This window comes from Gopherus evgoodei, chromosome 5, assembly GCF_007399415.2.
Source record: "Gopherus evgoodei ecotype Sinaloan lineage chromosome 5, rGopEvg1_v1.p, whole genome shotgun sequence".
Classification (NCBI taxonomy): domain Eukaryota; kingdom Metazoa; phylum Chordata; order Testudines; family Testudinidae; genus Gopherus; species Gopherus evgoodei.
This window is the reverse complement of record NC_044326.1, coordinates 91,914,470-91,939,661: the sequence shown is the minus strand read 5'-3', so window position 1 is coordinate 91,939,661 and position 25,192 is coordinate 91,914,470. Positions and strand designations below refer to the sequence as shown.

At 44.6% G+C, this 25,192-nt stretch overlaps 1 protein-coding gene and 1 long non-coding RNA gene across 5 annotated transcripts; one reads left to right on the top strand and one right to left on the bottom strand.

Annotated features, from left to right (window-relative positions):
* Window positions 1–1,776: 1,776 nt before the first annotated feature.
* LOC115652130 lies at window positions 1,777–13,370 on the bottom strand. Of its 4 annotated transcripts, none has more exons than XR_004000556.1 (4): window positions 13,286–13,324; window positions 4,325–4,507; window positions 2,263–2,349; window positions 1,777–2,133 (listed from the first exon to the last, which is right to left on the bottom strand). It is a non-coding gene; the product is annotated as an uncharacterized LOC115652130 (long non-coding RNA). The 4 variants fall into 4 exon arrangements; XR_004000555.1 differs by lacking the exon at window positions 13,286–13,324 and adding an exon at window positions 9,608–10,089; XR_004000557.1 differs by lacking the exon at window positions 4,325–4,507 and having other exon boundaries at window positions 13,286–13,370.
* RAB33B (RAB33B, member RAS oncogene family) lies at window positions 12,997–23,442 on the top strand. The gene is made up of 2 exons (XM_030563764.1): window positions 12,997–13,381; window positions 19,999–23,442. The coding sequence occupies exons 1-2, from the start codon at window positions 13,142–13,144 to the stop codon at window positions 20,440–20,442; spliced, it is 684 nt and encodes a 227-aa protein (XP_030419624.1). The 5' UTR covers window positions 12,997–13,141; the 3' UTR covers window positions 20,443–23,442.
* Window positions 23,443–25,192: the final 1,750 nt, after the last annotated feature.

Here is a 25,192-nt window from a genome sequence, read left to right as displayed (position 1 = left end):
TGCTTTCAATGTTGATCTTTTGTGGTTTGTTTTGAAGGTTAAGAAGGGGGCTTGATGACCTGCAAGTCACATTATGGAGGGTGGCTTAGGGAGGATAGAGAGTAAGACAACCAGCTGAATTACAAGACAATACATCAACAAGTTTGTAAGAAAGCTACACCACCACAACTTTAATGGTTTGCGACATGAGAAAAATCCAAGATGGTTTAGAATGGCTTTCCTAAGCTGCTTATAGTTCTAAGGCAGGGGTAGGCAACCTATGGCATGTGTGCCAATTTTCAGTGGCACTCACACTGCCCAGATCCTGGCCACTGGTCCAGGGGGCTCTGCATTTTATTTAATTTTAAATGAAGCTTCTTAAACATTTTAAAAACCTTATTTACTTTACATACAACAATAGTTCTTTGGATGCTTGCTCATATCCATTCCAGTTAGGTGTGCGCATGCTGCGTGCACGATCATCAGAGAATTTTTACCTTCGCAACACCTGATAGGTCAGCTGTGGAGCCTCCTGGAGTGGCACCTTCGTGGCACTGGATATATACCCTAGCCCACCCAGCACCCCCTCAGTTCCTTCTTACCTCTCATGGCGGTCATTGGAACTGTGGAGTACGGCTTCGCTGTTCTCCACTCTCCCTAGTGTTTCTCTCTTCTGTAGTTATTGTTATAGTTGTAGTTTTAGTGTAGTTGTATACATACTTAAGAGTAATGAGTTGGAAAGGGTCCCTCCCCCTCCTCCCCACCTGAGCTCATGGCCAAGGCTCCAGGCTTTAAGCCTTGTTCAGCCTGTGCTAAGCCAATACCAATGGGCAACCTCCACAACTCCTGCCTGAAGTGTCTGGGGGAGTCCCACCAGGCAGACAAGTATAAAATTTACAAGGGATTCCGGCCCCGAACCAAGAAGGAGCGGGATTGAAGCAGCTTTTAATGGAGGCAGCTCTTAGCCCAGATCCCCCAGCAGTGCACCAAGACCTGTCACCAAGCGCCTTGATGCACAGTATCCCAGTGGCAGCAATAGGTACTGCACCACAGGTGGACTCTTAACAGACACCCATGGCACCGAAGTTACCCAATACTGCAACTGGTATGGCACTGGTCTCATTTGCCTGGTCAAAAGTGGCACCGCAGGCCAGAGATAGTTGTCCATTTCAGCAGTCGCCAGCGCCCCGAGACCACCCTCGGAGTCACGTCCAGTGGCAGAGCTATTGAGAGTTCAGGCACTGATGTCGGCATTGTTAACTCCGGCACCAAGAGAAGAGACAAGTCTGGCGCACACGGGCTCCCTGACTCATAGTGTGGTCGAGCCCCGGCTCCCATCGACGCCAGAAGCCTTTGCAGCGGCACAGGAACTCATCACATTGACAGTTAACTTCACCACAAACTATGGCAGCGGCTCCTGTTTGTGTGGTACCTTCCTCCGGCAAACCATCTCTGATCTGGCCGTCGACTTCTCAGGTGGAAATGTGGCACCGGTCCCACTCTTGGATCCATCCCCGCTACCAATGCCGTTCGCAGTCCCAGTGACACTTGCAGTCTTGACGCCATTCCCTCTCGTGGCGTCAGTCATACTCACAATGCTGGTTGGACTCATGGCACCGATCTAGTTCACGGCACCGCACCAATTCACGGAGCTATTCAGATTGCTGTCCAGAGCGATCACAATGGTGCACTGTGGGATAGCTCCCAGGGGCCAATACTATCGAATTGCGTCAACACTAACCCTAATTCGAACTGGCAATGTCAATTTCGACACTACTCCCCTCGTCGAGGAGTACAGAAATCAATTTTAAGAGCCCTTTATGTTGAAGTAAATGGCTTCGTTGTGTGGAAGGGTGCAGGGTTAATTCGATGTAATACTACAAAATTCGACCTAAACTGGGAGTGTAAACCAGGCTTAAGTAGCAAGTTCCCACACAACCACCAATGGGAAATAAACCCAGAGTATTTCACGACCTATTCAGATGCTGGGGGACAGTGACCGCAGACCAGTTTGGTACTCACTGGAACAAGAAATGTCCATGCTACTGCTCCAGAGCAGGGATAGGGCAACACACCCTAGGCAATGCTTTTCTTCTTCCCTGGGACAGGAGCATTCTTTATGCCTTTCCTCCATTCCCCCTCCTGGCAAAAGTCCTGTTGAAAATAAAAAGGGAAGGAGAGCACATCATATTGATTGCTCCCACTTGGCCAAGACAGACTTGGTACCCTTGTCTGTCACAAATTGCAATGTGCCCACCAATCTCTCTCTGATCCACTCCTTACCTCCTCTCACAGAACAAAGGACACACTCTGCATCCCAGCCTCGTCATTCTTCACCTCAAGGCCTGGCTCCTTCATAGAGTGCTCATGCTTAAAGAAGGTACAAAAGGTATTATTATGCTATAGAAAGTCCTCACACCATACTTCCCTACAGAAGTGGTCCAGATTTTGGATTTGGTACAATTCCCAGAAAATCTCATTGACATCTGCGACCCTTCCAACAATCTTACACCATGTACTGACTCTTAAAAAAAAAAAAAATCTGGACAATCTCTGTTTGCTCAGGGTCCACCTAATGGTTATAGCAGCCTTCCACCAACAAGTAGAAGAGTACTCAGTGCTATCTCACCCAACCACTAAATGGTTCCTCAGGGGTATAATAAACCTTTTTCCACAACCCTGACAGCCCAAGCCTACATGGGATCTAAACCTGGTGTTGAAAGGCCTGACTAGACCTCCCTACAAACTTATGGCCACCTGTTTGCTTACATACCCGTCAATGAAAACAACCTTCCTGATAGCAATCACATCAGCTAGGAGAATAGGAGAAAAAGCAACTCTGATGACACATCCCCCTACACAGTATTCATTGAGGACCAGGTAAGCTCAGGCCACAACCAAAATTCATCCCTAAGGTAATCTCCCTGTTCCACGTGAACCAATTGATTCACCTTCTGACTTTTTACCCCAAGCCTCACCATGAATCAGGGAGGCTACACTGCACAAACTAGATGTCAGGAGGGCCCTGGCCTTTTACCTGAATAGGACAAAGTATTTCAGGACGTCTCCTAAGTTTTTCCTCTCTAGTGTGGAAAGAGCCAAGGGCTCAGCGATATTGGCCCAGAGACTCTCTAAGTGGGTCTCGGGCTGCATTAGACAATGTTATCAGATTCACAACATGACATCTCCGGATACTATTCACACGCGCTCCATGAGGTCCATCTCATCCGCTGCCTTCTACTAGAGTCCCTGTCTCAGAAATCTGTAGAGCAGCGATGTGGGCATCAGTCCACACCTTCGCAGAACACTCTGTGATTACTGGGGAATATGCTTCCAATGCCATCTTTGGTTCCATAGTACTGTCATCTGTATCTGACTCGACTCCGAAGCCCCAGCCCTCCAGTAGGGATACTGCTCAGGAGTCACCTACAGTGGCGCTCCCAGGGAGATGCTACTTAAAGAAGTAGTTACCTTGTGGAGTAACAAGGTTCTTTGAGATGTGTCCCCCTATGGGTGCCTCACAACCCACCCTCCTCCCCTCTACTTCAGAGTTCTTGTCAATGACTTTGAGGTAGAGAAGGAACTGCAGGGGTTAGCCCACACATGCTGGCTAGCCTCAGGGTGGGGCACAACAAGAGACAGCACATATGCAGGCCTAACGGACGCTGCTACCAAAGTTCTCCGATTAGCAGTGTAGGGACTCAAGCACACCCTTGGAGCACCCACAGGGACACACACATTGAAGAACCATCATTATGGCCCACGGTGAGTAACTTCTTCACAGCACAATTGGAAAGGTATGTGAATATTGCTATCCCTCAGTAAAAGATGCAGAAACTGAGACATACAACTCAATTGATCTGGCCCAAGCTGTTCAGTGACTGTGGCAGAATTAGGAATAGAAGCCCAGCATCCAGACCAGATATCCTGCTCTTGCTGTTAAGTGACATTTGTTCTGGTATGTGAAAATACTAATATGAAGACAACTTTATTAAATGTACAATGGTCTGAATTGCACATGTGTATTTGAAGATTTTTTACTGACTATAGACACTTCTGTAGCGCAAAAAAAAAGTCTGTGGCCTAAAAATAAATCACTACATTATATATGGGTGGACAACTCCTTTCTTATCTGATTTGTAGATACAAGTAGCCGGTTGTCACAAAAGAGCTGTATTCAGCTGTGACTTGTACAAATATTGCCTTTATACAAATTGTATTATAAACAGATGTGTAGTGTCTTCAGAAAAAATGGGGCATCTCGAAGGTGGATCTGATAACCAATCAATCCACTATCACTTTTGTCTAGTAGCACACCTACAACTAGACCATGATCTCTTCCTACCTTGTAAATTTCCAGGACCTTTGTGGTATTTGATTCGCTCCTAAGCCTCTCGGAAACGAGATCGATGCCTTCTCATCTGCACCAGAACACCACTGTTGTTGCAGGTCTGTGCTTGCTAGTGTAGGCAACTCACATTAGAATGGGAAAGCTCTTCCTAAGTAATTGCTTTGATCAGGTGCATTGCTTGGAAAAAAGAAAATGTAAAATCAAAATATTCTTCTCAATCTCCAAAACAGTCATTCCATTATATTTGTTTTTCTTGCAGAATATAGAATTGTCTATGTTTTTTACCAGATATCTTTTTCATTTAATTCAAGGCCTTTTTATAAAGTTCTAGCCAAGGGGTCGGCAACCTTTCAGAAGTGGTGTGATGAGTCTTAATTTATTCACTCTTAATTTAAGGTTTCGCATGTCAGTAATATATTTTAACGTTTTTAGAAGACCTCTTTCTATAAGTCTATAATATATAACTAAACTATTGTTGTATGTAAAGTAAATAAGGTTTTTAAAATGTTTAAGAAGCTTCATTTAAAATTAAATTAAAATGCAGAGCCCCCCAGACTGGTGGCCAGGATCCGGGCAGCGTGATTGCCACTGAAAATCAACTCGCATGCCGCCTTTGGCACGCGTGCCATAGCTTGCCTACCCCTGTTCTAGCCTTTTAGCTATTTGGATGATGTTGTTGTTGTTGTTTGTTGTTGCAGGATTCCAGTAAGCAACATCCACGATTTAGCATTTTCACTTCATTTTATTTGCAGTGTCTTCATTTCCAGTGTCTTATTACAAAACTGAAATTATATTTTGGCACATTTTAGCTGTGTATGCATCTTTGCTTTACTGCAAAATGGACCTATTTGGCTTGGAAAAATTCCCATAGTTTATTTTTCCTTACAAACGCTTGTCAGGAATGGTCTGGATAATATTTAGTCCTGCCTCTGTGCAGGGGACTAGACTAGATGATCTACTGAGGTCCATTCCAGTTCTACATTTTTACGATTTTTGCATCATGTCACTTGTCTTACACTTTAGTTTGTAAATTCTTCAGGCCAAGGACCATCTATTATACTTGTTTGTACAGTGCCTGCCACAATGGGGTGGTTCTTCGAGTGATTGCTCATGTGTATTCCACAGTAGGTGTGCGTGCTTGTCATGTGCACCGGTGCCGGAAGTATTTCCCCTAGCAGTACCCACAGGGGGGAGTGCCCCCCACAACTCCTGGAGTGGCACCTGCCTGGCGCACCCCCCCCCACCCTCAGTTCCTTCTTGCCACCAGTGAAGCTGCATCGGAACTGCTCAGCTCCAGCCTTGCTGCAACTTGTCCCCAGAACTGTCCATTCAGTAGTACCTGTAGCCAGTTTAGCTTTCAGTGAAGTGTAATTAGTGAGGCCCAGGATTTAAGTCATGCAGCTTCTGTAGGCGTTCTGTGCCAAGGAATGACCCGCAAACAGACTGTCTGTGCTGTTTGGGAGAAACCCATATCAGCAAAAGGTGTAAGATTTTCAAGTCCGTTCAAGTCCCGAACTGAAAAAGAAAGGGACATTAGACTCTGGGCCATCCTGATGGAGTCGGTGCTGGCCCCGACTCCAGTATGCTGCTCCGATCCGGTACCGTGGTGTTGGTGCACGGAGACCCTCTTGTACCTTCAACTAGTTGACACTGCTCCCCTTCCCCAGGGCAGGCCAAGAGGACTGGGAAGACTCCCTCTTTGCAACGGCACTGAGGGAAGTCTGGGACAGAGACTAGACCCGTATCAGGTAGCCCTCGGTCCCCAGGCCTCTGACTCACGGGGAGCAAAGTAGCCCGGCCCCTTTGGAGCAGGCTTCTCCAGAGGTCTGGATGCCATCTATGCCCAAAGCCCTCCAGGTGGCTAAGATGCCATGTCCATGCCAGTGCCAGGAGTGCCACCAATGTTGGCCCCATGCTCCAGAGGCAAGCCACCGCTGGGATCGCCACAGTCACCACCAGCCCGGTACTGGTCTTGGTCGAGGGAATGTTCGCAACGCTGCCCAGTGACCATTCAGGACTCAGTCCTTGTGGATCGTCCTCGACACCGGCCAGACTATCTGGATGGGTGCCATCTGATCAGGACTCCTGGCACCACTCGTCTTCATGGAGCGAGCACAGACGGGACCGTGGCAGACATCGCCAACGGTCCTCGTCTCGAAGGCAGTACCACAGTTGGTACATCTCCTGTTATGAGCTGGCAGGTGTTCCCCTGCCACCTATTGTTAAGGCACACTCGATGCGGGTGCAGGCCTCGTCCGCTGCCTTTGTGGCCCACGTCACCATTCAGGACATCTGTAGGGCCTCCATGTGGTCTTCAGTTCACACATTCACCTCGCACTATGCAATAGTCTCCCAAACCAGGGATGCCGCTGGGTTCGGCAGGGCGGTACTCTATCCTGAGAACTTGTGAACTCCTACCCACCTCCAGCAGATACAGCTTGGAATCATCCAATGTGGAATACACATGAGCAGTCACTCAAAGAAGAAAAGACAGTTACCCTTTCTGTAACTGGTGTTCTTCGAGATGTGTTGCTCATGTGTGTTCCATGTCCCGCCCTCCTTCCCTGCTGCTGGAGTTGTCTGGCAAGAAAGAAATGAGGGTGGGGGGAGCGCGCACCTCCCCTTATACCACAGCAGGCAGACGCCACTCCAGGGGTTGTGGGGGGCGCTCTTCCCCCCACACACACACACAGGTACTGCTAGGGGAAAAACTTTCGGCATTGGTACACATGGCGAGCACGCACACCTACTGTGGAATAGGGGGGAGGGCTAGCTCAGTGGTTTGAGCGTTGGCCTGCTAAACCCAGGGTTGTGAGTTCAATCCTTGAGGAGGCCAGTTGGGGATTGGTCCTGCTTTGAGCAGGGGGTTGGACTAGATGATCTCCTGAGGTCCCTTCCAACCCTAATAATCTATGATAGACATGAGCAACACATCTCAAAGAACAGTAGTTATGGAAAAAGTAACTCTTCTCTGGTCTCTATGTGCTACTGAAATACAAAAAATAACCTCTGATATCAAGTAGATGTACTGGTTGAATTGATATGGATTATTTAACTAAATACTACAAACCCTTGCTCATGTAAGTAGTGCCAGTGATCTCAAGGACTATGTGCATAAGTAAGAGTTTGCAGTACCAGAGTATAAGTTTGTACTTTGTGCAGTTCAATATTTGTTTTGTGAATTACTTATGACACAGTCCTATCCTGTTCTTATTTGTTACCTTTAAATAAGGAGGCTCTGACCCTATCTTTATAATTTTCTCCTCAAATATGCTAACAAAAGAATCAGAATAATCCCCACAGTCCAACTCAGCAGAATGATTTTTCTACTGTTTTAGGATTTCAGCCTATTTTAAAATGAAGCCAAAATGCTCTTTCTACTAATAAGGCAGCTTTGGTGCCAACTGGCAAATTCAGCTACAATAAAATAGTAATAAAATAAGTTTAAAAGACTGCAAAATGGGGAAATTTCACCTTGAAGATGAACATATCTGTACATAATGGTACAGCTGGTACATTGTCTATGCTGTCAGACTGCAATTAATAAAGTTCTCTCTTTTAGGAAAATTGCCTCCTATTCAGTATAATATCTGGGATTATACAACATATTGTAGCAATCAATCAAAACTATTTTAATCACTCTAGATAAATAGAATGTAAAGGCAAACAGAGTTCAGAAGAAAGCCATATCTTCTTCTCAGCCTGGACTATCTTTTTTTCAGAGGCTGATCTTCAGAAAGCGCTGTAGCTAGAACACAATATGATTCTGTATTAACTGTCATCAATCATGCCACTTAATAAAATCCCAGTTAAGCTGCATGATAAGACTTTAGATATTCAGATTATCAAACAAACACATAAACAACTAGTCAGTTTTCCCTTGCTAGAGAAGGTGCTCTCTATACAGCCCAAACAAGGGAGCTTTAAGTTACAGAGAATCCACCATTTACTCTAGTTCAAACCAGCACGTCATCCCTGCCACATACTATAGAGGAAGGCAAAAAATAAACAAACCCCATGATCTCTGCCAATATGACCTGGGTGAAAATTCCTTCCCAAGCCCAAATATAGTGGTCAGTTAGACCCTGAACATGTTGGCAAGACCCACCAGTCAGACTTCTTGGACTGAATTCTCTGTAGTAACTCAGAGCTTTCTGCAATTTTTAGTATTTTTAGTAAAAGTCATGGACAGGTCACGGGCAGTAAACAAACATTCATGGCCTATAACCTGTCCATGACTTGTACTATATACGCCTAACTAAAACTTGGGTCAGAGGGCTGTGGATTCTCTGGGGGGCGGTCCGGGGGCACTGTGGGTGCTGGGACTGGGGCTCAGGGAGCTGCCTGAACTGCTCAGGCAGCCCAGAGCCAGCCACACTGACTGCTGCAGAAGTCACAGAGGTCACGGAAAGTCACGGAATCCGTGACTCCCGTGACTTCCATGACAAACACACCACCTTAGCCATATGCCATTGTAGGCAACCTCATCATACCATCACCTCCATAAAATTATCAAGCTCAATCTTGAAACAAGTTAGGTTTCTTATCCCCACTACCCCCCTTGGAAGGCTGTTCCAGAACTTCACTCCTTGGGTGCAGGTGCCCCAAAATAATGAAAAAATGTTAAAGCTTACATTAGAAAGATGCTTAAAAAACCAAATGGTTTATTTCACTTTCAAATGAATGGTGGTACCTCATGTTTATCTCCAAAATTAGTTGATCTTAATTTATAGATGAGGTAGATTAGAAATATTTGTTTTTATCTAAGAAATAAAACAGCAAAAAGAGCCTCATATTTCATAAAAGTTGTGCAACCTTTATGAAACTCTAAACAACACAACTTGGTGCCTGATTCTGCACCCATTGAAGTCAATGGGAATTCGGCCATTGACTTCATGGAAGCAAGCACAGGATCTTGAAACTTAGCCTAAAGTTTGCAAACCTGTTGTGGAAATCGCAGGCAAACTCATACCTTTCCCAACAAAACGATATAGTTTTGGACTTGCATGGTTTTCATGCAAAATCAAGTGAAATGCAGATGTTTTGACTGAGCTTGGAATTTGGGGATTGAACACCCAAAAACTCAGGCAGGCATGGTCCCAAGCAGACTGAAACTAAAGCAAATATTCCCATGAATCCCTGAAAACCCAAGCTGCCCATTTCCCATAAGTCTAGCTATAACTTATAGAAACATAACTTTTATCTTGTTGTGCAACTGCCAGATGGACTAAACAGTATTATTTATTGAAAGAGACATACAAAGAACAGTGTTCTGACCTTTAGCAGTTGTGCATACATGGCGTGATAAAGATGTGAAGCTTGGATTTTGAAATTAGTCTATCTTAAAACTTTCCCAATTGACAGTATTCCTTTATGGAGTGGAAACTTTTCTTCCCATAAATGAATTACATTTTAAGAGGATAAGTAAACTGTTTTCTCTTCTAATAGTTTAGTTGACAAGAGTATAAAGAGCAGGTCAGTATTTTTTAAAAGTCATTAAAGTGAAACGTGAAGCCTTTAGCCCTGGGCTACGCTACAAACTTATGTCACTACAACTGCATCGCTCAGGGGCAGTGATGAGCTCCCAAAATCCTAATAACCGGTTCCCTACTGGGTCCTCGGCAGCACCTCGGTGGCACGGGGGTCTTCACTTGCTCCAGGCTTTCAGAGGCATTTTGGTGGCTGGTCCTTTACCCGGAGCAAGTGAAGGACCCGCCGCCGAAGTGCTGCCAAAGACCCGGTAGGGAACCGCGCCGTGAGTACAAGCCCTACGTACCTGTCTTTCCCCTATCCCCTCCCCACCAACCCATCCAACCCCAACCCATGTCCTGCCCCCGACTGCCCTCCTCAGAACCTGCAACCCATCAAACCCCCTGCTCCTTGTCCCCTGACCACCCCTCCTGAGACCCCCCCACCCTAACTGCTCTCCAGGACCCCACCCATTACCCAACTCACCCCGCTCCCTGTCCCCTAACTGCCCCTACCTCAACCCCCACCCACCTGGACAGACCCACGGAACTCCCACGTCTACCCAACCCCCTATTCCCCGTCCCGACCGCCCCCCCCAGAACCTCCGCCCCCTCCAACCACTCCCTGCCCCTTCTCCAACCCCTCCTCCCAGCCCCAGCCCGGCCCCCTTACCATGCTGCTCACGGCAGCGTGTACGGATGCGGTGCGGTCTGCTGGAACTCGCAACCCCACCCCCTTACCATGCCGCTCAAAGCAGCAGGAGCTGCCAAGCTGCCCAGGGTGCTGGCGCTGGCGGCACGGCCTGCTGGGGCTCTGTGAGGCGGGAAGGAAGCAGGGGAGCCTCCCCAGCTGGGAGCTAAGGCGGCCCGGACAGGACCGTCCCACGGGCTGGATGTGGCCCGCGGACTAGAGTTTGCTCACCCGCCGGCCCATTTAACAACTGGTTCTACACTGCCTTCTAAATTTAACAACCGGGTCTTGCAAACTGGTGCAAACCAGCTCCAGCTCATTACTGCTCAGGGGTATGGAAAATCCACACCTCCGAGCAAGTTATACCGACCTGCATCCCACTGTAGATAGTGCTATGTCGATGAGAGGGTTTCTGCCATCAATATAGTTACTACATCTTGGAGGGGTGGAGTACCAGTGCTGTCAGCGTAGATAATGTCTTCACTAAGCGCTACACTGGCTTAGTTCTCTTTCACTAAGCACTACACTGGTGCAGCTGTGCCACTACAGCACTGTTAAGTGTAGACAACCCCTTAGGCAGACTGGCTTGCTGGAGGCATCCAGCAGGAAACTGTGCAGCATTAAGCCCACTTTCCTTCAGAGGGGAGTGGGACAAAGGCCCTTGCCCAGAGACAGGCGATGGCTGAGGTCCTGACTGGAACTCCTGAAGAGGGCCACACAGGGGGAGAATTGCTGAGTTACTCTGCAATGACAACTAGTACATGGATTAAAAGGAAAATCAGGCTCTCTTACCACTTCCACTCCCAGTGACAAGAACATCTAATGTTGATACTTCTGTTGACCTCATTGCCAATAAAACCAAGGTTTAGATTACTGGCTTCTCCCTCATCTCTAAAGAGAGCTTGCTGACAAAGCATTTAAGGGCACAGTGTGGGGAGATCACCCAATTGCTGTAAAATTAGAATTGAGTCAAAAATTGTGTGGCCACTAGATGGCCTGCGGATACTGTAATTGAAGAATCTGATAGATGCTGACATTAAAACTATTTATGGGTATGGCAACACTTGCAATTTCAAAGCGCTGCCGCGGGAGTGCTCCCGTGGCAGCGCTTTGAAGTGCGAGGGTGGTCGCGGTGCCAGTGCTGGGAGAAAGCTCTCCCAGCATTGCAGGTACTCCACCTCCCCGTGGGGATTAGCTTACAGCGCTGGGACACTGTTTACACTGGCGCTTTACAGCGCTGTAACTTGCTGTGCCCAGGGGGGGGGTGTTTTCACACCCAAGTGAGAAAGTTGCAGTGCTGTAAAGCGCTGTTTTAGAACTCAGCAACTGAAATCTAATTATAACACAATTTGGCCGTTCCCAAAACAAATAGTTTTAACTGAGGTGTGGTCAAATCATGCTGAACAGCTGCTAAACTCTTGTTTTAGCAGGGTAATCCAGGCTCCAGATCAGAGCTTCTTTCAAACTGACCTAATGGAGTTTCTTTCAATGGTCTAAAGCAGAGGCGGGCAAACTTTTTGGCTTGAGGGCCACATCGGGTTTCCAAAATTGTATGGAGGACCAGTTAGGGGAGGCTGTGCTCCCCAAACAGCAAGGTGTGGTCCAGCCGCTATCCAATCCCCCCTTGCTTCTCACCCCGACAGCTCCCCTGAGACTCCTGCCCCATCCACCCCCTCCCACTCCCTGTCCCCTAGCTGCCCCCAGATCCCCTGCCCAACTGCCCCCCACTATCCCATCCAACCCCCCTCTCCTGACTGCCCCCTCAGCGCCCGTCCCATCCAACCACCCCTGCCCCTTGACATCCCCAAAACCCCACCACCCCATCCAACCCCCTTTCTCCTTCCTGACTGCCCTGCTTGGACCCCTGCCCCCATTCAATACTCCTGTTCCCTGCCTTCTGACCACCCCGCCCCGTATCCATACCCCTGCCCCCGACCACCACCCCTAACTCCCCTGCCCCCTTACTGCGCCACCTCGGGACCCACCTCCTCGGCCCGCTTTGCATGGGAGCCCTGACACACCATGATTGTGGGGGCGGGGACTAGGGTTGCCCACTTCGGTTGGCCATAATCTTTAATTCCTGGAGGGCTGGCAACCCTAGCGAGCCAACAGCCCCGGAGGGTTGGGGCGCGTTATTTAATCACTGTCACGACCCCGGGGCTATTCCAGCGGGCAGGACGCGCGGCCGGGCTCGGCCTGGCGGGAGGAGACGCAACCCGCGGTGGGCGGCACCGGCAGGACGAAGGGGGAGGACGATGCCTGCGCGGGCCGCGTCTGCCCCGTTACCCTCAAAGTCGCAGCGCCGCCCCTACACGACCCACCCTTGCAGAAGGGGCTGGGCCCCACCCGCGCCTAATCCCACTTCTCGCGATATTTCTAATACAATGGTGCTGCGGCTACCGAGGGAGATTGTCGCGGGAAGTCTCCTCATCTCCGCCAATCAGAGGCTTGACCCGTCCTGGGCGGGAGTGGGGCAAATACCGTACGTGGCAGGGGCGGGCGGGCCTTGTTACTCCGATCCTTGGCCTGCCGCGGCTGCCGCTGCAATGAGCGCGCGCCAGTGAGGAGCCGCGCTGAGGCTAACGGGTGGTCGCGCGCACGGGGGCGGGGGCTCCGTCCCCGAACCGTTCCATCCGGGCCCCGGGGAGGAGCATGGAGGCGGCAGCCGATCTGGAGTCCTCGCTGGAGCTGAGCTACTCCGGCGCGGGCCCTGGGGGGCTGCCCCCTGCGCGCTCCCGCATCTTCAAGATCATTGTGATCGGGGACTCGAACGTGGGCAAAACCTGCCTGACCTACCGCTTCTGCGCCGGCCGCTTCCCGGAGCGCACGGAGGCCACCATCGGCGTGGACTTCCGCGAGCGCGCCGTCACCATCGACGGGGAGCGCATCAAGGTACCGCCGGGCCCTGCTGTGCTCGGCTCCGCACGAATACCCGGGCCTCCTGCCGCCCTGACCTCCCGTCCTGCCGCAGTGTGGCACCCGGCCCCGCCCGCTCCCCCTCCGGCCCTGACACCCCAGCGGCAGCGGCTCCCTCCTGGCGTCGGGGCTTCAGGGCCGTCCGGACCCCCTGCTGCCCTCTGGGCTGTCGGCCCCCGGCGGGTGAATGCGGCTGCCCTGGGGCTCCTATGGCCGTCGGGCTAATTGTCTGATAGGCTCAATGGGAGCTGCCGTCCTCTGTGCAAAGCGGCTACCTGAGCAGCTTAAAGCCCAACGTAAGGGGCTGTCATGCCGCCTAGTTGAAGCTGGACTCTTGCATGCTGGGATCTGTAGTCCCTTCGGGACATATCTCAATAGCAAAGCATCAGGGAACCATATTATAGAAGTCTGATCATTGTGGTTTGTGCACAATCCCTTGTCAGTATTAGAAAACGTGCACTGGTGTAACGAAACTGACAACCCCTTAGCTTGGTCTCTGACTGGTGTTAAAAAGGACACGACTAGCCCTTTAAAAAGTGACTTGATTTCCAAACCCATCTACTGGGAGAGATGTCAGTTTTTACTGTGACTTTGCTTTGCATACATGTTAACAGTGATGCATCACCAATCTTCCCTGTAAAATGCAAACATTCAGGCCATGTGGGTGTGTGCCACTGTTCTGGAATGTGTATTTGGACTTAAGGCTGTCAAGTTAGTCTGACAGTGGTCTGAAATGTTTCCCAAATTAAGCTTCTTTTGTAATGCAGACATAAATCCCAAAGATGATGTGCAAGAGGGGGAGAAGATAAGATTCTGTTTACTGGGATACTTTATCTCTAATGTCAGTTTCAAGATCTATCATTTCTGATGCAACCAACTTAACAACAGTGAGAACTCTACAAATATTCTATATCAGAAAATGAAGGTTGTATCTAATAACAAGACAGTGGAGATGTGTGAGGTGTTTTACACGTTAACTCAAGGTGTTCAGTGTCAGTTTTTAACAATCAATGTAATGTTCTTCAATGACAGATGTACTTCATTCAGATTGTCACACAGCTAGGGGCAGAAAGGAGGGAAATTGAGCATTGGAATGTGGCAGGTTGCATAGCTAGATCACATCTCTTTCTCACTTCTAAAGGGATATTGTCCCTCATCTCTTCCCCCTTCCCAGTGCCATGTAAGTGGTGGATGTGTTTACTGTTGATAAGGTATTCATAGGTGCTGAGGAAATGTGGGGGATCCAGCCTGGTCTTCAATTCTGAGATGCTTCTAGTAGGTCATAGGGCCATAGTATTACAGTATATATTTTTTTAAAGGAGGCTAAGTACAGGGGACACCAGTTCCTTCAGTCCTCCACCTTCTGAATCAGGAGACACCTTCCATTCATCCCATTCCCATGAAGCTGTATGATGATCTGCTCTAATTAAGTCTTTTCCACTTGCTATGATCAGTCCCAGTGTTTTGGCTGCCAAGGGATTGCCACATGCAGGAAGGGTTCCATGTGCAATCATACTGTACATATCCATAGGACCCTTCTTATATTTCTTTTCTTCTTTTTTTTTAATTACCTAAACTCAACCCGTTTCTCTGTTTTCTGGCTCCTGCCCACTTATTTTCTTGTGTATGGTGGTAACACCTCTCAAGCAATGCCTGCTGGAGCAGCAGAGAGGGAAACTCATGAGCCTAATCAATCTATTAAGCCATGTCTACACTACAGATTTATAGTCATGCCAGCAGGTCAGTCCCTGGTGTGAAGAGGTGAGATCTCTGACCAACAGTAGCCATGCTGGCAAAAGCCTCTAGTGCAGACATGGTTGTACCAGCAAAACTGCTTTTACCATTATAGCTTGTTTCACTGGGGGGAGGGAGGAAGTAGGCTATGCTAGTAAAAGCACAGCTGTACTGGTATAAGCTGTGTTCACAGCAGGAGTGTTTTGCAGAGCTCTCCTAGAGTAGGCACGGCTGCTGTTCTTGCTGTGCCCTAGATGAGCTGCTAAAAATAGAACTCTTCCCTTGTTACTCTGGAAAGGTTTACAATCCCCTTTCTCTCTGCTGCTGTTCTCCTCTCCTCCAGGTAGCTGGATGATTGGTCTTTTGCTGGCTACTCATGCACTGAGCACTTCCCCTGTAGCTGTGGAAATGCTGTGTCATTGGTAGTAACACAGGCACAATTCTTTTCTACAGGATTTTCTTCCCTGGGAATTAAAAAAAAAAAATACAGGGGGAGCCAGTGTTCATGTTACATTTGTATTGTAGACTAATGACTTGATTACTTTTAGGTCTTTTTGAAGCAGCAGTGCTTGATGTGATATATGCACTAAAGCAGGGGTTGGCAACCTTTCAGAAGTGGTGTGCGAGTCTTCATTTATTCACTCTAATTTAAGGTTTCGCGTGCCAGTAATACATTTTAGTGTTTTTAGAAGGTCTCTTTCTCTAAGTCTATAATATATAACTAAACTATGTTTTTAAAATGTTTAAGATGCTTCATTTAAATTTAAATTAAAATGCAAAGCCCCCCAGACCAGTGGCCAGGACCCAGACAGTGTGAGTGCCACTGAAAATCAGCTCCTGTGCTGCCTTTGGCACGTGTGCCATAGGTTGCCTACCCCTGCACTAAAGCTATCTCAAAAAATGAGGGTCTTCTGAATTTTAACTTTTCATCTATTTGATTTGAGCAATCGAAACCCATTGTCTTAACTCTTTATTTAATTGAGGTAAATAATGACACAAATGAAATAAAAAGGAGGAAATCCCATAAATCATATCTGATGCCTTAGAGCACTTCACTGATTTGCAAAGCAAAATGAGGTGCAGAGAAATACATGAACTGTTTTAATCAAAAGGCCATTTATATTTTTTAGTTGGTGTAAACAATGCATACAAATTGTTCATGGTGAAGAAGCCTTTTTTAAGAATACTCATCCCCTCTAATTCAACTCCAAGTCTCTTTAGTTTAGCTTTGTGGGGGAGGGTGTTAAGTCAGCATATTGTTTAAATACCTATCCCTCAGCTTCAGTAGTTTTATCATGTTGTTGGTTTTTTTTCCTCAGATTTAATGTCCAAAGGGTGTCTTGGCTGCATCATACATTGAACAAAAATGCAACCCCTTGATGGACAGTTTGTTTAAATTATGATGGAATCATAGTCTCAATATCAGTCCGCCAATATGCATTTTTCAAAGTGTGTTTTAATCATCTGTGCTGTGTTTGGGAGGGGCATGGGAGGGGGAAAGTACAAAAAGCACTCAGACTACAATCTGCAGAATCTCATATAAATACTGGCGTATCTATGAGAGTTGACTGGCTAACAGAAGAAATGCATATATAAAAGTGAAAAACTTTGTGCAGCACTAGAGATACAGAAAGCCTCTTACCTGCTTCATGATCTAACATATCAAGAATATATATAAAAACATAATTGTAAATTCATAAATTTCAGGTCCACAGTCTAAATAGCTGCAAGTAAACAAACTGTCCTTACATTGCAGCTTCTCATAAAACTTTTTTCCCCTTCTCTAGTGCATCAGTGAACAGTAATAATGCTCTGGGTTGCCTCTTTGCTCCAAATCTTCACTGTCACTTTATCACTTAGTATAGTTTTTGTAATCTCCACTTTTGGGGGGAGAGTTTCTCCAAGTTCTGCACGTGCCCAAGTAAATAAGTCAATTTTAAAATCTAGTGTTCTAATAGTGTATCATAAGGCTGTTCTGTAACTCCTCAGCCATATTCTGTCCCTGCATAGGAACTACCTATTTTACCGGCCGTTATTTTGAGATGAAGAAAACCCTCCATAAATCTTTTGGCTTTTCAGGCTTTCTTGCCAAACTCTAGAATCTGATCCCAGGAAAGTTGAGAAATAGCCATTAAAAATAATTTCCTCTGAACCAGCCTCTGGGAAAAATGAAGGGTAAGAGAGAACAGAGTGGGTCCTCAGCTAGTGTGGATTGTCATAACTCCATTGACTTCAGCTGAGAATCCTCTCCCTGTTCTGTTGTTTAGTGAACTTTGTCTTAGAGAAAAATACCAGACTGAAGTCCTTTAATTGTAATGAAAAAAAATTATTTAGGTATCCAGTTGTATTTAGTCACAAAACAGGTATAGCTTTGGCAAGAGCAGTGCAGCCTCCTTACCCCCTTTGCATTTGAGTCAGGTGATGTCCTTCTCACACTGCCTTGGTGCCAGTGTGGGAGAATTGACAGCAAGGAGTCTGCTGCCCCTGGTGCCTGCTTACTACAATGGAAGTGGGGAGAAGTAGTTGCAGGGGCAGTCCTATTCAGCCCCTGTAGCCCAAGGGAATGTTCTCTGTTGCACTGTGGGCATGGAGCATGCTCAGAGCAGGTAGAATCTTGGGAGAATTGAGCAGCAAAGCTCTTTCTAACCTCTACTGAGCATGTGCTGCTTGGAATTTTTTGGAGGTTTCTAACTTGGCCAGTTTTGTGTGAATTTCCAAAAATGGCAAAATGCACATCTCTGATACCAGGGGGAAGTCCTTCCCCTTTCTTCCTCCAAACTTCAAATCTCTGTTACAAAGCATGGAAGTAATAGCGTTTCTCAATGGAACAGTTGTAAGATTTTTATTTTGTAACGTGGACAACATATTTTTCACTAATCTCTTTCTCAGAAACAGCTTGAACAGTTTTAATTGAAACCTCAAAAAGTTCAGCCTTAGCCACCTGGCATGGAAAATTTCAGCCCTATTAGCTAAAATTTGGCAAAATTATAAGTAACTACAAACAGAGTCTTTTAATGGAAAGTGTTGGGCAATCTTATCTGCCTATAATGAAGCTGGTACTTTTTCTTTAGGAAATGGACTTAACCTGCCAACTTCTGTAGGATGTCTATTCAGAGGACAACTTATTGGTCAACATTAGCCTGGTTTTGATTTAAACTAGTGTATTAGAGGTGTAAAGCTGATAGCCTAATCTCATGATTCAGCCAGTTCCTTTCAAAAGAGGATTCTTGAGTCTGCAGGGACCCATGTTCTTTCTCTGAGCCTTAATTGCAAATCACTATCATAATTGGGAAGTGGAGGGAGAAGGAAAGTGAAATAATTTTTAAAATAGCTTTCTTGCATTTAATTCAGGTGCTAATTGCAATAATAGGCTCCTTTCCAAGAATACTCTGCATATATCAGGAAAGCAGTTAAGAGGAACACTGAAGTAACAGCATAAAATGTGACATATCAAGTGATCTCTCATTTATGCTCAGTCCAGTTGCCCCATAACTGAATGTTCCCATAGCTAAAGCATATGGTACCATGTACAATTTTATTGTAAGTAACTTTAAATAGTAAATTTAAACTGGACATTTTTATTAGCAACAGCGTAAGATATTATTCCACATACTACATCTCATAGCTTTGTAGTGAGTCTGAAAGTCAAGTGCCATTGACCTCTTAAGAGTCCTAGTTCCTGCACAATCAGACTCTTAGTTTTAAAAAAAACCAAACCATTTTATTGGCATTTTTATAAAGAAATGCTGTATAAACTAAAGAAACTTAAAGGGATGCACGTATAAAACCTAGTCAATTAAAAAAAAAACAATTAGTTTCCAGTACTACACTTGCACCTTAATCAATCCCTGCCAAATTTTATGGTTTATGGTTACATCTTATTTTGAAAATATTACTTTCCCTTATTGAGATGTGAAAAATGTTTGCAAATATTTTTCACATCTTAAAAAAGTGTTGTAAAGTGGACCAAGTAAACAAACATGGTTAAAAATAGAAAATCTGTTTTTATGCTGTAAGAAGTAGTTTTTCCAGAGGAATTTCTGAGGAAACTAAAGGAAGAAAAAATTTTAGTCCAGTTTGATCTCCTGATGTTGACCAATTATAGAGCACAAAGGAAGTCCACCTTCAGTGTGGATAGACATGGTGTGAACTTGTTCCAGAGTTCAGTTTCTCTACTTTCTTTATGTACACTACTGACAAATGTATGTAAAAATTAAAAAAAAAAAAAAAAAAAGAGGGAGAGGGGAATGACACATTTACAGTTAACTAGTCAAGCTATACAGTTATCTGCCATTGTGGATAACTTGGCTTTATGCATGCCTAACTCTGAACCCTCAAATCTCCTGAAGGCCATACCTTGAAAATGTTACCTTATTCAATTATTGAAAAGATTGTAGGTGTGGAAGCATGTCTGATGCAGAGCTCTATCCTCTGACCAGCTCAGTACTAACAGTGGGGAGGAAACTCTCTTCAGCAAAATAACAAGTGTGCTGAGAGATGTATATTTGTTGCTCCTTCAAAAAAAAAAAAAGGCTTTTATTACTGCACATTCCAATATTCTTTGATGTAAGATTTTACAAAATATCAGTGTCAGTGATCAAGCTAAACACAACACTAATTTTTTCATATCTTTAATTATGAACAGGTGGCTCTGAAAACAGTATTTACATAATATTTTGTAACCTTCAAAAACTGCGGTGAAGAGCAATAGAATTTTCTTCAAGAAGTAAACTTCACAATATGACTAATACAGAGATGACCTATGTGGTTTTCATAGTTCAGAATGATTTATATCATTGTCCAGCATGAATTGAAATCAGTTCTGCTTTTGTTTTCTCTGTTCCTTTTTGCCCTTTTAGATCCAGCTGTGGGATACAGCAGGACAGGAGCGCTTCAGAAAGAGCATGGTGCAGCACTACTATAGGAATGTACATGCTGTTGTATTTGTGTATGATATGACCAACATTGCCAGTTTTCATAGTCTGCCATCATGGATAGAAGAATGCAAACAGCACTTGCTTGCCAGTGATATACCACGGATTCTTGTTGGAAATAAATGTGACCTGAGAAGTGCTATTCAGGTGCCTACAGACTTGGCTCAGAAGTTTGCTGATACTCACAGTATGCCACTGTTTGAAACCTCTGCTAAAAACCCCAATGACAATGACCATGTGGAAGCCATATTTATGACACTGGCGCATAAGTTGAAGAGCCACAAGCCATTAATGCTTAGTCAACCCCCAGATAACGATAAGATACATTTAAAGCCTGAGCCAAAACCTGCCATGACCTGCTGGTGTTAGATCACAGTGTTCACGCAGTTATCACCTCGTCTTGTTTGCAAATACTCTAAAAATATGATCTTGACAGGTTTTAGTATCAATTATGTATGATCTCTTTGGCACTTTAATGTGTGTTTTTCTTGTGTAGATGTGCCACACTTGTATCTCTGCACTCTGCTAGCTCAATTACTGAAGCTTCACTGTACATATACAGAAAAATAGACTTTCAAATGAAGCTTTGATGCAGCAAGTTCACTTAAGGTACTTGCTGCTTGAGAGCATTTCCATCACTGCTGGTATGGTTAATAATCCAGTTTGTTTATTTTTGTTTGTTTAGCATTTCATTGGTTCTCCTGCATTATACCAGAGTTTTGGATTAGCCAAAGAACTCACATCTTCGGCTCACAGAGGATGAGTGTTGCGAAGTGTTGGTTTTATGGGTGTCTGGGATAATGACACAGAAGACTTACCCATTTCCACTGCATCTCAAAGCAGCTGTAGATGTGTGCTGTGAAAGGAGGGGGCATCAATAAAGATCAACCTAGAATGTGAATGTGGGGGAATACCATTGGTCTCAGTTTGTCATTTCACCTCAAATCCTGGCTATTCATACGTGGCAAAGGGGGTAGAATCTACGGACTGTCCTTGCCCTCAGATAGTTATTTAAAGCCTAAAACATGATAAATTCTTTGTAATTTGCACATTTTTATCCCACATGCATCCTTCTTATGAAAGATAATTTGGTTAGAGCACAGGGATGGGATTTGAGGGAGTATCCAGATTTCTAATTTGATTCAGGATTTCCTGCACTCATATGCTGCAGAATAAGGAGGAGAGCTAAATCAAACTGCTCTCATAGAAAGTGAATTGGGTTTGCAGAATGTTGTTATGCAGTAACATCACATGAGTTCATGTTGCTCCTGTGATTTCAGTGAAAGAGTTCAACTTCACGCAACACTTGAATAGTTGTAGAGTTAGAACTATCACTCTGCAGCATGTTTCTTCCCCCCCCATCAAAATAACATAATTTTATGGTGTATTGTATGTGTCTGATGGCAGACTAATATCGACAGCCATAACGATCATGACACCTTCCAACCTAATTCAGATTTCTTCACTTGGATCATTTAAGAACATATGCTGTCTCTGAATTGTGTATCTCAAGGTAAATAAATGTACTCCTGTAGTCTAAAATTTGAGCCAGGTTGAGAGAAACAAGTACTGACTTGCGTTTTGTTTTTAAAATCTGAAAAAGTAATTTTGAAGAGGAAACTTATTATGCATTTTAAGAACTAAAGTATTTTGGAAAAAGTGCTAGTTCTGATGCCCAGTTGCCACATACAGACCTGTGCCTTAGCTTTTGAAAGTGTCAAGGCCACTATGTTTTAATAGTAGTAAACTGGCCTCTGACAGGAAAAATATGAAGGCAGATGTTCTGTAATTGAACTTGGTGACAAACTTCCAAATAGTGTTCAATTCATGCCCACTTGCCCACTATTATAGTAGAATGATATATTCTCTTTAAAGAACAGAGAAACTGGAAATCCTTTAAAACGTGTAAATACAGAATCATATAAATTAAGTATGCAGAAGACCTACTGTGTCATTTTGTTCATCCTCAAACAGATTTTCCTTAATAGATCTTCAGGTTAAATCCTGCTTGAGTAGCCCCTTAGAGTTCTTTTGCAGAAGTAAGGTGAACTGGGTTGGATTTTTAGAATCCTCTGCTTCCTCTCGCTTTGCTTGGTATTGCAAGCATTTCATTTCAGTTGTTTTTTGTATGCTTGTTTGAAGGTCATGTTTCATATTGGAAAGCATTCTGCATTGCACATAACTGTATGGTTACATCAAAAGGGAATGTAAGCCATGGAACTTAATTCAGCATATAACATTATCTGCAGTGATCTAACAATAGTGTGCTTGATTATTACATGTTCACAGAAAAAACTTAAAAATAAGGAACTCTCCTTAGGATGTGTATTGTAGGATGCTGACTGGAAATTAAACACAAAGGTCATTTTAGAGCTTTGTCTACTATTATCCTGATGGTCATATTATAGTATAGTAAATAACTGAAACAAGTAAATTGTATTAACCAAACTATGTAAAGTAATAAAGGATGTAATTATAACACGCTGTGTTCGTGAAGGAGAAAATCCACTGGCTTTATTCTAGATTTAGAAAGATCTATTTGACCTAATCATATTGGGATTAAGGATTTTTAGGATTTTTTTTTTTTCATTTTGAAACCAACCAACTATTTTTGTAAAGCCACAACTGTGACAATTTTATTTATGCAATACTTGAAAAAGGGAACTCTGTTTTTATCTTTTTCAGACCTTAAAGAGAATTTGATTTATAGTCCTAGAAATAATCAGCTTTTTAACACTAGGGACCTTAATGACTTTTAAGAAGGGATTGATCTTAAATATATTTGTAGTATTACAAATAAATATGGTTTACAGTCCTGCTGGAGGATTTTTTTTCCACTTATGTCCTTAATCCTCTTTCAAAGGACTGATCTGAAGTGTTTGTATAGTATTAAGTATTTCAAACTTTCTAATCTTACTTTTTTTATTTTTTAATATTCCAAAATCAGAGGACTGAGAGTAAGGCAATAAATCATGTAGACACAATATAAATGTTCAACTCTCAGTAATAAGCAGCTGGGAATCTATCATAAGTTTCATTTAAGCAAATTACTTACCATTTGTAAATAAGGGCCCTGAATCATAACTACATGAAATAATATTTAGCTGTATAATCTAGTCTTTTCAGCACCAAGCATGTTTTGATATTTCTGCCCTAGAGACTGTGGTCTCGAATTCAGGATCCAGTATGCTTCCTCACTTGCTGTAGTAATGTTCTACTCACAGAAAGGATGTCCAAGGTACTGAATATTTTGTATATGTATTTTCATCCTACCAAAATAAAATGTTATTTTGTCTGGTTTTATAAACAAACAATAACATTGGCACAATCCCAGCAACCTAATAAACTGGCTTTGCCATAAATAATGTCCATGGTCGTCTTTTGTATTATATGGAGGACATGAAGCTATCTACAATATAATCAGATAAAAGGAATCCATAGTCTTCACTGATCTGGACAGCAACGCGGTGAAAGAGACTTTGTGCTTGGCCCTCTGCTCCCTTGCAGAGTGACTTTCTCAGTACGTGAAATAGATATCTATGGATTTACCCTAATCTCAGCTCGTGCACCCAGTCTATTTCCTTAAATGAATAATATACCGCTTATTACCTTAAATGGAGTTACCTCCACTTCAATTTAAACATGTTGGATTACATAAAACAAGTTTATTAACTACAAAGAGATTTTAAGTGAGTACAAGTAATGAGGCATAATCAGAAATGGTTACCAGAAAACAAGATAAAATACTTTCTAGTGCCTGTCTTAATAAATGATAATGGATTGAATCAGTTTCTTACCATATGCTTCTAGCAAGTTTACTGACCAAACTCTTTGGGCCAAACCCCTCCACCAGAGTTCAAAGGCTGATTCCTTTGTCATGTAGTATGCAGAAAAGGCGATAGGTGCGAAGAGGTCTTGAGGTGTTTAACTCCTTTTTATAGTTGCAGTCCCTCTGAAAAGTATTGCTAGCTGAGAACCAAGTGTCAGGGAGTGGATGTGGAAGGATGTTCTTTGCTGCTCCCCCCCGCCCCCCCCCACAAGGCAGTGTGAAAGATCTCCTGTCTGTCTCTCTCTCAAGTCACTGCTGCTGGACCCTTGCTTATCTGACACTATTTTTGAAACTCCATTAAATAAAAGATCAGTTTCAAAAGCACTAGGGCCACCTTCCCTGCTCTGTAGAGGCATACCTGGGGCCTGTCCCCAGCAACCTTTATGTACCTTTCAGGCTGTCAGAGCTGGTAAGCAGAACCTCATTTGGTGAGTGTTTGTAGACATGTATTCTACTTGGGTGTGCTTGCACCCAGCACACTGAAGCTGGAAAACTTTGCTTTGCAGTACCGATTGGAATAGGGCCAGTGGTAATGAAGGAGTCACTCCAAGTGGATTGCTTGGAAGGGTCCTTATGATCAAACATGGAGATATCTTCTCCTTTGCATTACTGCTCTTGGAAATCATCAAGATTTGGAGCTAGGGTGACCAGACAGCAAATGTGAAAAACTGGGATGTGGGGCCGGGGGGGGGGAGGGCGGTTAATAGGAGCCTATATAAGAAAAAGACCCACAAATTGGGAGGTCTGGTGACCCTACTTGGAGATCACCTTCATTACTGGGATTGGTACCATTCCCACAATAGGGACAAAAAGCTTCCTGGTCTGGTTCTTACAGGCCACTAATGCCTTACCTCTATGCACAATGGCCTCCTTGGAATCCCTGTGAGGTTCCTTGTTCAACATGGTCATGATCATCTGCTCAGTGCAGGGTTAGATCCTCTGTTTATATGGTACTCTCTCTACCTGGGTCACAGCCATAGATTGAGGGGACTTGCTCTGACTTCTTGCAACCTGAACCCTTGATGCCATCAGATGTGTTACCATAAGAGATTCTGATTGATTGTTTTGTTTCCCTCTTACCCAGATGATGCTATGGTTCCCAAGTCTTCATCTCTGATACTAGAGGATTTGTAAATCTTAGCATGACCACCTGAGATGAATGGCATTATCCATGGGTATGCAGGCTGAGTTTGTTCAAGAGAACACCCATAAATTAGTGGATATTCCATAGTCCTCAGCTCCTGGGAGCATCCCTATACCTATCCCTACACATAAGACAGTACAGAGCCT

Bases quoted from the DNA above. Each gene is read 5' to 3' on its own strand.
- RAB33B (XM_030563764.1), top strand. From the start codon at position 13,142: ATGGAGGCGGCAGCCGATCTGGAGTCCTCGCTGGAGCTGAGCTACTCC. The intron at 13,382-19,998 runs GTACCGCCGGGC...TTGCCCTTTTAG, and splicing joins TCGACGGGGAGCGCATCAAG to ATCCAGCTGTGGGATACAGC.